Source organism: Carlito syrichta, unplaced genomic scaffold (assembly GCF_000164805.1).
Source record: "Carlito syrichta isolate Samal-C Ts95f unplaced genomic scaffold, Tarsius_syrichta-2.0.1 Scaffold103333, whole genome shotgun sequence".
Classification (NCBI taxonomy): Eukaryota; Metazoa; Chordata; class Mammalia; order Primates; family Tarsiidae; genus Carlito; species Carlito syrichta.
In genome coordinates this window covers 29,138-43,819 of record NW_007047429.1, presented here as the reverse complement: position 1 = coordinate 43,819, position 14,682 = coordinate 29,138, and the positions used below count along the sequence as shown (strand labels likewise).

At 35.5% G+C, this 14,682-nt stretch overlaps 1 protein-coding gene across 1 annotated transcript in view; it reads left to right on the top strand.

Moving 5' to 3' along the window:
- LOC103267690 (ephrin type-A receptor 6-like) overlaps window positions 1-9,787 on the top strand; it is a 362,332-nt gene extending 352,545 nt beyond the window's left edge. The window contains 1 exon segment of the mRNA XM_008065281.2: window positions 9,414-9,787. Coding sequence (XP_008063472.2) covers window positions 9,414-9,787 — 374 coding nt within the window.
- The last annotated feature ends 4,895 nt before the right edge of the window (window positions 9,788-14,682 follow it).

The following is a 14,682-nucleotide window of genomic DNA, read 5'->3' as shown; positions in this document are numbered from 1 at the left end:
TAGACATTTGCAACTCACAAACTCAGACGTTTGCAATTCACAAATTCCTTGACCAAAGGTGGGGTATATTATTACTTTTATGACTTTGGCCTTGATGAGGAACCTAAAAGTACACTAGAGATTATTATGCTAAACCATGAATGGTTGGGCTGTCCTGGTCTTGCATCTGAAGGAGATTTGCTGAGGGGGATGACAGAGTAGAATGAGATTTGCAGTAGAATTTCTGAATGCTTTGTAATGGTTATGCTGAGGCAAAAAGACTAAACCCTTTCAGTTCATTCACCAAATCATCCTGGAGAGATTTCTCTAGAGGAAGAAATGTTAAATGGCCATTCTCATGTTGAGAATGTAGTTACCACTTGCTGCCAGTGTAAGTCTATTCCTGGCCTCTACAGTTAGAATTCAGAGAGACTCATCCCATTCATTTCTTCTACTTGTACACAACAGACCATTCACCAAGGAAGCATCAATAATTTGAAAGAGAACATCCACCAGTATCCCTACTATGTTATACATTTCAAGGAAAGTTTATTAATTTGCTTGAATCTATTCATTCATTGTTCCATTTTCCTTTCCAAATTACGACAATGTTTATTTTCTTTATATTTCTCTTTTCTCTTTTGTTTTGTTTGGGTTTTTTTTGAGTCAGAGTCTTACTCTATCGCGCAGGCTGGAGTGCAATTGCTCGCTCATGGCCACCCCAGCGTCGACCTGCTGGGCTCAGGCAATCCTTCCACCTCAGCTTTCTAAGTAGCTGGAACAACTACAGGCACACACCACCATGCCTGACTAATTTTTTGATTTATTGTAGAGAAAAGTTCTCACCAAATTGCCCGGGCTGGTCTCGAACTCCTGGGTTCAGGCAGTCCTCTCACCCCTGCCTCCCAAAGTGGTGGGATTACAGGCTTGAGTCACTGCGCCCAGACTCTTTTCTATTTCTAGTAGATGTTTATTTAAAAGTAATTGACTCAAACACAGAAAAGCCTGTGTGATGTGCATGAATGTTTTCTTCAATTTATTAGGGAAACTGGATGACATTTAACTCAAAAGACCACAGGTCAACGGCTCATTATTTAATTTATATTTTAGTGTGCTTTTAAAAATCATTCAAGTGGCTCTGCCATTTTACTCTTGATCTGCATAGTTATAACACATTTCTCTAATTCTTATCATTAGTGATTTTATCAGTTTATATTGAGTTTTTTTTTTTCCCCTGAGTTAATAGGAATAGTTGACAACTATTCTTTTGGAATTTTCCCAAGCTAAAATTATGTCCATGCTCTATGGCATAGAAATTGGGGAGGCAAATGTTTATTTTTCAATTTTTAAGTGTCTGCAGAAATGTATTTTGAGAAGACTTTATTCCTTCATGATGAGTAGAGAAATTGTGGCTGCCCGTTCTGTTATAGGTCTGTATTAGTTAATCTCAGTTTTTATAATAAAAACACTCCCTTCCACTTCAAATGATTTTTATGTCATGCGGATCTATCCTTAGTCAGTAATGCTAGACTCTTACAAAGATTATAACTTTGAACTCTCTGTTTTCTGATATTTGTCAAAATTTGTACTCCATGAAATATAACTCTTAAAGAATTGCACACAGCCATGAATTGCATTTAATTTCTTTAGTGAGAGCACATTTTACCTTTGAATCAAGCTAGAGTAACATAGACTTGTATACATTAACACAAATACTTCGGTGTAATAGGTGCATTATTTGCTAAGCATCTGCTATCTCTTCTATAAAATAGGGGTATTTGTAACTACTTTGCAGGGTTATTATGATAACTGAATGAAAGAAATCATGTGAAATACTAAGTATACTCCTTAGAGTTACCTACATGTCTTGAATACATGCCTATAAGATATAAAAGCGATTTGTTCTGTCAGAAGATAGCAAGAAGTTGTCACAAAGGGAATAACATGAAGGATGAAGGATAAGTAAGAATAATACACAGAGCAAAAAGAGTTAAAAAAAATTTTTTAAATGAGCAGGAATTTCCCATGAAGCAAAAGGAGCTAAAAGCAATTCAGGAATGGTATGTGCAAAGGTAGTGAGACATAACAAAAAGGAGCAAGAGGCTAAGAAATGAATCAGCGCTTGGTTCTGAAGACACCTGTAGACAAAGTGAAGTTTAGGTTTTATTCTGGAATTAAATGGTATTTGGTTTAGATTTCCTGTGTTTGTTTTCATTAATTATGAATTTTTAAAATAAAAGAAAATTTTAAAAATGATCTAAGTCCTGATTCATAGTACTATGAAAACATTTATAGATACCAAGTCTTCAATTTAGACATCAATTTAGTTACTGAAGTAGATGCAAGAATATTGAAGATAATGAGAAGCAGCCCATTTTGCTGTATGGAATACAAAGGATTTGAAACCCAGATGCTGCTGAATTTTGAGTAATTACTCACTTTGAAAATTTAAGTTTCAAGTGCTCTTCTGTATTTAAAATCATTTAAACCTTCTGCGATAGCATTATTTATAGGAGTCTCTTATAGATAGGAAGTAATCACTCACTAATTTGTGTGTTTTGAAAATGTGTGTTTGACAATGCTTTGAAAGTAAAGACACTTGGTCCTTGAATAATGCATGGATTAGGGGCACGACCAGCTCCCCATACACAGTTGAAAATCTGGATATAACTTTTGACACCCCTGAAACTTAACTACTAACAGCCTGCTCTTTACCGGAAGCCATAACGATAATATAAACAGTCGATTTAGCACATATTTTGTATAGTATGAGTATTATATACCATATTCTCACAATAAACCAGAAAAAATAAAATGTTATTAAAAACTTATAAGCCAGGCACAGTGGCTCACACCTGTAATTCGCACTTTGGGAGGCAGAGGCAAGAGACCTCATCTCTACAATAAATCAAAAAAATTAGCTGGATGTGGTGGCACATGCCTGTAGTTCCATCTACTTGGAAAACTGAAGCAGAAGGATCACTCGAGCCCAACAGGTCAAGGCTGCAGTGACTGTGAGCATACCACTGTACTCCAGCATGGGCGACAGAGTGAAACTCTGACTCAAAAAAAAAAAAAAAAGAAAGAAAGAAATTATAAGGAAGTGAAAATATATTCACTATTTATGAAGTGGAAGCAGATTACCATAAAGATCTTCATCCTTGTCATCACATTGAGCAGTTTAAAGAAGAGAAAGAGGAAGAGGAGTTGATCTTTTTCTCTCCAGAGTAGCAGAAGCAGAAGAGTGAGGAGGTAGAAGGAAGTAGAGGCAAGCACATTCAGTGCAACTTTCATTGAAAAATTTCACATGTAAGTGAGCCCACACTGGCTTGACCCATGCTGTTCAAGGCTCAACAGTACTTTTTAACATGTATTTACCAGATTTTCTATCTATAGGCTGAGTACAATGTATTAGAGCTAAAAATGTACATACATAAACATAAAAAGACTAAGTATCATTCTACCACAGGGGTTCCACACCCGCAGTACCAGTCAGTGGCCTTTTTAGTACAGCAGAATGTGAGCGGCAGGCTACTGATGGAAGCTTCATCTGTATTTACAGCTACTCCCCATCACTGGCATTACCACTTGAGCTCTGCCTCCTGTCAGATCAGCAGCAGCATTAGAGTCTCATAAGAGCACAAACCCTGCTGTGAATTGTGTATGAAAAGGATTTAGGTCATGCGTTCCTTATGAGAATCTGCTGCCTGATGGTCCAAGGTGGAGCTGAGGCGGTGATGCTAGTGCAGTCTTCCATCACCCCCAGATGGGTCCGTCTAAGTTGCAGGAAAACAGCTCAGGGCTCCCACTGATTCTGCATTATTGGTGAATTGTATAATTATTTCATTATATGTTACAATGTAAAAATAATAGAAATAAAGCACAGAATAAAAGTCATGTGCTTGAATCATCCCCAAGCCATCCACTCCCCACCCCGGTCCAGGGAAACATTGTCTTCCACGAAACCCATCCCTGATGCCAAAAATGTCGGGGACCACTGTTCTGCCATTAATGAACTGTATGATCTTAGCATAAGTAGTGTATTTTCCTGAACCTCACTTATTTATCTGAATAAATTGATATAGTTTCTTTCCCTGTGCTAAGACTTGAGTCCCTACAGAAACAAAGAACAGAGTACTATATGTTCTCACTCATAAACGGACCTTCAACAATTATCATAATACTATAAGAAAGGAATTGGCAGTAGTGGAAAACTGCCAGGGGAGGGGGGATGAGATTGGCAGTAGTGGGAAACTGCCAGGAGAAGGGGGTGGGATTGATGGTAATGGGAAACTGCCAGGGCAGGGGGGCACACCTCATCAACAAGGGTACCTGCTTAATGAACATTTGTATACCTACCCTGAATTGTACCTCATACTTTTAAAATTAAAAATTTAAAAAAAGGAAAAAAAAAGACTTGAGTTCCAGTTTGGTGATTGTCATTCATTTCCAAATATAAAATATTTAAAATATTTAGTAAACAAAACTTATAGATAGAGCAAGACATTGTTTAGATAAACACAATACAAAACTTTGTTTACAGAGATACCCCTATCAAGTTCATTTTTAGCTGGCTGTAGTGGCTCACACCTGTAATTCCAGCACTTTGTGAAGCCAAGGTGGGCAGATTGCTTGACACCAGAAGTTCAAGACCAGCCTAAACCTCATCTCTACAAAAAGATTAGTTAACTAATTAATTAAATTCGCCGGGCACAGTGGTGCATGCCTGTAGACCCAGCAACTCAGGAGGTAGAAGCAGGATTGCCTGAGCCCAGGAGACTGTGGTGAGCAATAATTGTGCAACTGTACTCCAGCCTGGGTGACAAAGACCCTCAATTAAAAAAAATACATTTTTAAAAGATATAAATATAGATAAAAGTTAAAATTAGAAGTAAAGATGAAAAGATGAAGTGACTTTGAGTTTTAAATTTTGTTTCCATGTAGATTTGACAATTTATATTTCAATACAATATTAAAATTTAGGGATGTACTTTTTCATTTGTACCCGTGCATTTATTTTTCTTTAATAAATTTATAATCTTACTCATTTGCAGAAGCATTTACCCAAACATAACTAGATGGTTTCATGTATTCTTTTACTATCTTTGACACAAAGATTAACATAGAACTATTTTTCTCTCATTTGAAAACCCACAAGTATGAATAAATTTGCTTTCTGTTAGAAAACTGTACTACTACAGTCTGGTAGCCATGAAATTAACAAAGGCAGTAACTTTACTGGTTAAATATAGGCTAGTGGGCAGCAGTCTTTCATGACTTGGTATCCTCAGATCTTCTAATGAAATTTTTATTGTTCATGGGATTCTGAAACATGCATCTGCGAACCACAATTAGCTATAAAGTTAATAGGTGAATAATTACTTTTCAGCTAGTATGAAAAACCCCTCATTTGTTTATGAGTTAGCATATTTTTTATAATTGTAAATATGAAACATAAATCTGTACCAATTGATGGAGTAGCTGAAATGTGACCCTTGAGCTTGCTTTTCTCCTGTGTCAGCCTTGATGGAAGGGTGTTTTGTGGAACACGATTATTCCTCCAGATGCTTCTTGGAAAGTAAGATCCTATGAATGCATTTCTGGGAAACACTGGATTCAATAAAGTGAAGCAAATAGTGTTACTTTTGTTTCAGCATCAAGTCTGCCAGAAGAGTCTCATCTGAATATTGAACTGATTTTTGTGCAACATCACGTGAAACTAGAGATATTCCATAGAACATATTTTGAGAAACGCAGTTGTGTTTAAAAACAATTTACATTAAAAAAACACTTAAAATGAAATAAAAACAAAACAAAAATCATCACACACCTGGCCTCTTCTATTCTGTGAGGAAAATGGGGGCCTGCAATACCAGATGCTTTACTGGGAAGGGAAGAGACACCATTGCCATAATCTCACAAGTGTTACTGGTAGAACACTATTCCTTTATTCTTTGTAGCATAGAAATCAAAATTGAAGCTCTAAGGAAGTGTTTTCTAGTAGAAAATAAAATTGTGAAAAAAGAAACTGATAGAAATAAAAATTGTAGTTTTTATGTAAGGTTTATTATACGATGAGCTTGAAAAATGGCTAGTTGCAAATCAGAATAATTGCCCTTTGCTTATAAAGTCAATCTGGAGGGTAAGGGGAGGAGATTGATTTTCTTCTGTGTGAATTGTTTCCTATACAGACAAAAAAAATCAACTTAAGGAAATCCCTGAGCGTTTTCAATACAGATGTCTCCAAAAGTGTTATTGCTGCCAAGTTATTTTTTCAATGTGTCACATAATCTTTGTATAGTTTATAAATGATAACAAAGCAATCAGGCCACATTCATAAAAGCCCAGTGACACATAATTTAGTTGAATCTGAGGATTAGAATTAATTGTCTCTCTTTGTTCCAAGTTCTAAATCTTAGTAAATGATTCACTGCATGTCATTACAGCTTAATATTTGCATGAAATCACAGTTTAGCTGGCATAATTTAACAGCAATTAAAAAGCTATTTAATCGTCATGGTAATTGGTATGAGGACCCTTGAGTGAGAAGGGTGTCGGCCTTTTTTTTTTTTTAAGTATCTCCAGGCGGACAGTTATATACTTGTAGACACCCATAACATAATTGACAGCATCCTCTAGCATAGAAATATATGTGAATAATAATTCATATTTTCCATTATAAATAAGAGAAAAGACCAGCAATATGAATATGTCATTCTGTAGGAAGACATTATTATGACAATCATAATGAATCTTTATTTTCCAGGCATAAGTCTAGGTTGGAGGTACATTTGTTCCGGTGCTCTCGTTTATAATCTCTTCCATACTTTCCTTTCTGAAGGCAGACACTTCTGTAAACCCTATGGGACGTGAAATGGCATAAAGCAAGACACCTAGAAACCTTTTCGAAAAACTACCCATCACATTTCTAGGTCTAGCTTTAGGCAATATACATACAGGTGGCTGAGATGTCCTGCCCTGCAGGTTGCTGACATCAGGATCTGGCCAAAAGAAAAAGGAAAATATATACTAATACTTCTATATTAAACCCAACACACAGTCACAGTCACATGGATTTGTGACTAATATCATGCTACTCTAACACTGTGTAATAGATCTCACTCCTGTATTCCCTGTGCTCATTCAGACCATTTACCCCAGTGATCCAGAATGCTATTTTTAAAACATATCGCATCCATATGTAAAAATCTGTCAGTGTCTTCCTGTTGTACATAGAAAAATATCCAGACTCATTCCAGTGAGCCTAGCAGTGCTGCGTGATACAGCCTCTTCCTGTTCTTTAATATTCACTTCATGTATTCTCCCACTACACACTAGCTACAGTGATCTCCTGCCAATTCCATGACTATTTCAAGGTTTTTCATTTTATTTTATTTTATTTTTAATTTTAGAGTTGTAGAGTACAGTGGGGATTTACCCCGTAGATGGTTGCATGCAGGTGAAATTTGGACTTCTAGCTGGCCCTCTCTCCCAGAGATAGTGCGCCAGGTACCCAGTGTGTTTCCACGTGCTCCCCACCCTCCTTCTTCCCTCCCTCCCCCAGCAGTGTCCAGTGTCTGTTGCTCTCACAGAAAGGAGAAAACAAAACAAAACAGACAACCTTATTAAAACGGGGGCAAAGGAAATGAACAGACACTTCTCAAAGGACGACATACAAGCAGTCAACAAACACATGAAAAAATGCTCAGCCTTGCTAATCATCAGAGGTATGGAAATCAAAACTACAAGGAGAAAACACCTAACATCGGTAAGGATGGCTGTCATTAATAAGTCAAGATCTTTCTTGACTGAAGAACAATGTTCCGTCTACCCCGAATAATCTTTCCATGCATCTGCACATTCCCACCACCTCTACGAGACTTTCTCGGAATGTTGCCTCAAGCAGGGATTCGCCTAACTTTTTAGTTTCTGTATTTGCATTTATTATCATTTGAATTTTATTCATCTGTTTACGTGTGTTTGTTTATCTGCCCTTTCCACTAAAATGTAAATAACAAGAAAGCAGGAATAATGTCTACTATTTTTACCAATGTAAGCCCAATATCTAGCAGAATATCTGCCACATAGTAGGCACTAAATAAAACATTTAATGAGTGGATGACTATAATTTGAAATCCAAAAGGAGCCTATAGCAAAGCTGGAATTTCCTTCTAGGAGAGAATGTTACAGAGAACTTCCTTTCTATTCTCTAAGCAGATTTTCTTGGCAACAGGAATGTAGAGAATGGGTTTAGATGTCTTAAAATGAAGCCATCTAAAATATGGTAGGGATGTTGTTTCATTAGTCGTTTATACCGCAGGAATATGACAGAAATGTTTTTTCATCATTCATTTACACAGTGGATTATTTTTCAAAGTATCTGTTATAAGCGTAGTCTCACACAGTATATGGACTCTGCGGTATTTCACATAATATTTAGCACAATGCCTGACACTTAGAAGACCTTAAGATAATATTTGTTCCATGGAACTGAGGTTTGAAAGACTCAGATAAATATAAAGTCATATTAGCATAATTTTAGGGGGAAAGGCTAGAATAATTAAAGACTATTAAGTACTCCCTGCTGTGTTATCTGTGTGGAGAAAAATAGGAAGATAATATACTCACCCACTCTTTGGGACTGACTTGGTTTTTGCAATCTTTATGATAAGCAAGAGGATACTGTGGGTCTCTGAGGATGTACTTGCTTTTAAGGACACACTTGTGTTTGGTAAAATAAATCTAAATATAACTCTAGTTACCATATCTTATGCATGACACCTTTTTATCTCTTGTGTATAATACTTTTATCCCATCAACTCGGCAAGGCCCTAGTAGAAGAATTTTTGCTGCCTCCAATTTTAATTTTTCCTTTTCCAAATTTTTGGTGTACCCTAAATTTGTGTTCATTTATTCTGAACCTTTGAAAAATGGATTCTTAGTGATTTCCAAAGGTAGTAAATGGGGAGTTTTACCTACACACCAATCATAGTATGAAAACTGAAAAACTTACTGCAATGTGTTTGGTATAAGTTTGTTACTATTTTTTTCCCCAAAATTTGGACATGGTGATATAATTAATAAGATGTAATTAAAGCCATCACATAGCTTAAGATAATTTTTGTTATAATCATTCAGTCATACTTAAAAGATATAATTACCATATCTTTTGGAAATCTGCTGATTTTCTGACATTAAGTATTGGAATTTATACACTAAACAGTTAGGATATAGATCGTCTTCACCTCTAAAGACTCTTTTCTTACTAGACATAATCAAATGTTTGAATCATAAGTTCTTGATAGTTTCTACTAGAAAAAGAGCTCAAACTAATATAAAATATTAACAACTATTTATTAATGACGTTTTCTATTTAGCACCATAATTCATTGTCCTATACACGTACATTTGTTTTTTTCATTGCTTTTCTCTAGGGCCACCTTCAGCGCCTAGGAATGTGGTTTTTAACATCAATGAAACAGCCCTTATTTTGGAATGGAGTCCACCAAGTGATACAGGAGGGAGAAAAGACCTCACATACAGTGTAATCTGTAAGAAATGTGGCTTAGACACCAGCCAGTGTGAGGACTGTGGTGGAGGACTTCGCTTCATACCAAGACATACTGGCCTGATCAACAATTCTGTGATAGTGCTTGACTTTGTATCACATGTGAATTATACCTTTGAAATAGAAGCCATGAATGGAGTTTCTGAGATGAGTTTTTCTCCCAAGCCATTCACCGCTATTACAGTAACCACAGATCAAGACGGTAAGTTCCACTACTAGTCTCTCAAAACAGACCTATGATTTGTTTTGATGTATAGTATCCCTGATGGTCCTATATTCCCTGGAGGTGCAATGCCGTCATATACATCATACACTCCACAGGTAACTCTCTCGTGGTGAGTCTTGTTCTTTGACAAGAAGCAGAAAGATATTTTTGATGTTACTTCTCAGAAGTATGATTACTAAGATGAAATGCTTCTCTCTGATGTGTGCGTATTTATGTTTTTGATATCAACATATGCCAATATATCTTAATGAATAAGTCCATATTACTTATCAATGGAAGTCAGAAATAAATTGAATTTTAGTTACTTCACTTATGCGGCCATCCCTTTTCCTTGTCAAAAAAAGCAAATAGCAAGAATTTACTTGAATTATAATTCATGTCTGTATTGTAAGGGCATTCCAGCCAACATGTGATCCACTCTAAATAGCAATAAAGTATTTAAATGCTATTGTCTGTGTGCAGCTGTGAAAAGTACTTAAACTGTCCTTTTAAAAAAATCTTATGAATTCGGTTAAATCATCTTTTCATAACCCTATAGATTTGTACTACACTGTAGTCAGGCACAAGCACTTCTACGGTTTTTACAAGTGTATACTCTCTTTAATCCCCTCATAACATAATTATATTGCAGAGGATGGAACAGCAAAAGCTTCAGAGATCTAAAAATCACCTTTTGAGAAATGTTTATAAATTACATGGGTGCACAAGTTATTGTGTTGCTGCAGAAAGGATTGTGAATGAACACTTATATCTGAGACAGATTTATAAAGATAAAACTATTCTTATAGACTGCATTCATTTGCTAGGGCAACCATAACAAATACCACAGACTGTGTGGGTTCAACAACAGACAATTTATTTTTTCAGGCTAGAAGAATCAAGTTGTCGGCAACGTTGATTTCATTCTGAGTCCTGTCTCCTTGGCTTGTAGGTGACCATTTTCTCCGTTTTTTTGTGTGTCTAACCTCCTTTGCTTCTTATGAGGACACTAATCATATTGGATTGGGACCTGCTCATGTGACCAAATTTTACCTTAAGTACTCTTTAAATATATTATCTTCAAATACAGTCACATTCTGAGGTACTGGGGCTACAACTTGAACCTATGAATTTGAGGGGACACGATTAAGCTCATGATATGCACTAAGGCAGCATATGGTCATATTTAATATAATATGGAGAATATATTAGTGTTTGGCAGGGGGTAGGGATTTGAGGGAGGACATTGTGGCCATGAGGTGATAGAAGGAATAACAATATTGTGTCCTGGTTGTTGTGATAGTTACAGAAAATTATGTTTGTGATAAATTGCAGAGAACAGCATACACACATTCACACACATACACACAAGCCCTGCACATTGGACCGATGTCAGTTTCCTGGTTTTCTCGCAAACTGCAGTTATACAAATAGTTAATATTGGAGGAGGCTGGGTAAAGGATATATGGAACCTCCCTATACTTTTTTTTTTTTTTTTGCATATTTCTGTAAACCTATATACATACAAAGGCAGAAAACATTATTAAACCAATGAAATGTACAGGGAGAAAGCTTTCAGATTCTACTAAAAACATAGATGAAGTGGATGTGAATATTGTATTCAAATATTATACATAAATTCACTTTGCTGATAATCTTCAGAAATGCCTCTAATAACTAAAGCAAAGCCAAATAGTATTGTACAATCACAGCCTTTGTGTTTACTATGTACTTTTCCCCTTCATTTAGCAAATAACTCTACATCATTAAATTTGCTTTATGGTTATTCAAAAGGAATTCTTATTTCCACTTTTTTATTTCTATCATTTCTTTAGCTTCAACAAACTCTGGTCCAATGTGTTTTCAAGACAAAGCAGACAAGAGTCTTCCATTCCTTTTGCTGTAGCAGATCATTTGTAATGTTTTTATTGCTGCCACCTGATATAAAAAATACAGTCCAGTACAACAATCTTTAACTACAGGACAAAATAATTTTATTTGGAGACAAAACAGTATATCATCTTTAAAATATATAATATATTTGCATAAATTTCATGCATACATGTAGCAGCTTTTGATTCTAGAATTGCAAGGGAGTACATTTAATTTACTTCTTTACTTATCAGGACAGAATATAAATTCTTTCTCACTTTTAAAATGAGGTAATTCATTAGATGTATAATGCTAGATGGAAAAAAGTTATATCAAACATGAACTAAGGTTCAGAGTCCATATGTTGAGGCTATACATTCTGGAAAGATAATATTATTAAACCATCCTTTCCAATAAATGCATCTTTGCTGAATATTAAGAAATGAGTATTGTTAATTTTATTTGACCTGGTTTTAGATATGAATAGTAACAAAGAGTAAAAGTATATTCATATTTTATTAGAAAGTTCATAAGGTCCTAAACTAAAATATTGTCACATACATATTTAATAAAATATGATCAAGACTAGAATCACGCTTGGGTATTGGCTATTGCCTTAGTGTGCTAGAGTTTTCAAAGAGCAGCCACTGACCTTATTCACTGGTGGTGGGCTTTATGGCACAGAAGTCACCAGGTTAGTGATATGCTTCAGAGAAAAAAAAATGATCAGCTGTACATATTAGCACTACCTCTATGTCATAATTTCGAAAGATATTAAGAAGGCCCTCTCTCCTTATGCCTAAAATTCTGAATTAAGAGAATTACATCTGCAGACAAGGATATCATTATAACATAGTTAAATCTGTGGATCTATCATTTATTATTTCCAAACACAAAAGAGTCAAGAGTCTAGTGTTGAATTTAAAAAGAGTTTATAGAACCTAAATGTCCCTGAACTAAGTTTCAACAGGTACCATTTTATGCCAGCCTTAAATAAGATAATTTTATTGCTGCAAATAGAGGAAGGGATTTCTCATCACGCCCCATGGAGTGTCTGGGAGTTCTCTTTCAAGGGATTTAAGACTTGGCACTTTCCAACGTCACCTGATAGCACATTACAGTTTCATTGGACTGCAAGGGTGACAGTAAAATGGTTTGCCTTCTTATCCGTAGGTTACATATCATTGTTTTTATACTAAAATGGCAAAGGGATCAGTGTTATTTATAAACTTTCCATTTATTCAACACTTCTAGCAGATTCCTTGTGTGCAACAGTGGGTGAACACATATGAACTTTAAAGTTTGGTGGGGAAGCAAATAATAAACAAATAATTTCACAAAATGTGGCTAGTCATGTTGTGACCACTGACGAAGGTTCTCTGGGTGATCTTGGGTGCTCTGAGAGACTATATATTCTCCAGATGTGGAGGATAGAAAGGCTCTTCCCAAGGAAGCAGCATTTAAGTTCTATTCTGCAGAATGAGTAGAATGTGATGAGGCAACATGACGCTGGAGGAAGGGAAATAATTCCAGTTAGAAGGAATCAAGCAAAGGTTGAGCAATCGAAGGGTAAGGGGCTGACAGCATAGCCGAGAAGTACAGCAGGATTTGGGGGCGGAACTGCAGACTTCATCTAAAATTAGGAATAATGAATGTCTGTCTGCAAATAGCTGAAAGAAGTTAGGGAATCAGCCACTTGTCAGAAGATGCTGGTATTTTACTAGGGCCACAAGTAGGGAAAAGAAAGTCAGCACAATAATAACAACACTCAGGAGGTTATACATACCTGGGTATGGAAAAAATATTAGAGACCAAAAAAATAGACAATTGCATTATGCTTTTACTACTCTGTGTATACACAATGTGTGACATGTAGATAGAGAGGAAGTTTGTATTGGTTTGCCCTTTCTTTCATATAGTTGACTATATATACATGTTTTCTCATATTTAAGAAATACTAAGAAAACCACATTAAATCACACCAACTTAATTGTTTGCTCCCTGTTTACAATCATACAAATGTAAAAAAAGAAATTCCAAAGCGCTTAGAACAATTTAGAGTTTGCCGAAACGTTTCATAATCATTCTGATTCCAGTTGGATAAATAAAGTTTTAGAGTTAAGACTGTGACTCTCATAATTAGGAATCTTTTCAGTAAATCTTAATTAACTGACTTCTGCAATTCCTAAGAGCTGTATTTATAACCTTCTATTTTCATAGTTTATTTAAACGGTCTTGAAAGGTGTTTCATTTAGAGAGCAAAATAAGAAAGCAACACCTAAAAGAAGCTTGATTTTAATCTTCAATGCATGATAGGAAAACTAAGGTGTGCAGTTTAGTAAAAAGTAATTATTCAGGTCTTAGACAGTAAAGGAAAATGTTAATCATGGATCGTCAACCAGAAACAAATTGTGTTTGTAGATATCCTGACATGTGCAAAAACCTTTAGGGACCATGTTCAAAGTGAAAGACATGGTAAATTACAAACCAATTCTGCTGATATTTGCTAAAGGGTCTTTAAAGCAATTATTGTCAGAAGCAAGTTGTCCAATTCACTGACTTCTTAAAATATACATGCAACACCCCTGTCTCTACCCTTGAGTGAATATTCTGTACAGGTCTGCACTAGGCTCACATTTTGATTACAGATTTCATAGCTTTGCTGTGGCAGCAATGATTAATTAAACTGACATTGGAAATGTGTGTAAATCAACAAAAGCTTCTATCTATTTAAAAACTTGAGATGTCTGTTTTATATATAGTTCACTGCCTTTTGGAAAAACAGTTTACTTCAAATGCCAACCTTTTGCATGTTGCTAGAGTAGGTAATTAGGGACAGTGGAAACATTCATTCATCTTTATATCTGCATTTTATTGTATTTTATCTTTGACTGTCTCTCACATTTTTCGCTATGTTTTCAAAAATGTTGACAGCGAATATTCTTTTTTTCTAAAGCTTTTATAACCCTATTCAGAGTGAAAAAAAAATCAGTATTAAAGTTTTAAATACTTCCTGAAAGTATACCAAATATAAGCCAGGGGCATGACAAGTTTGGTT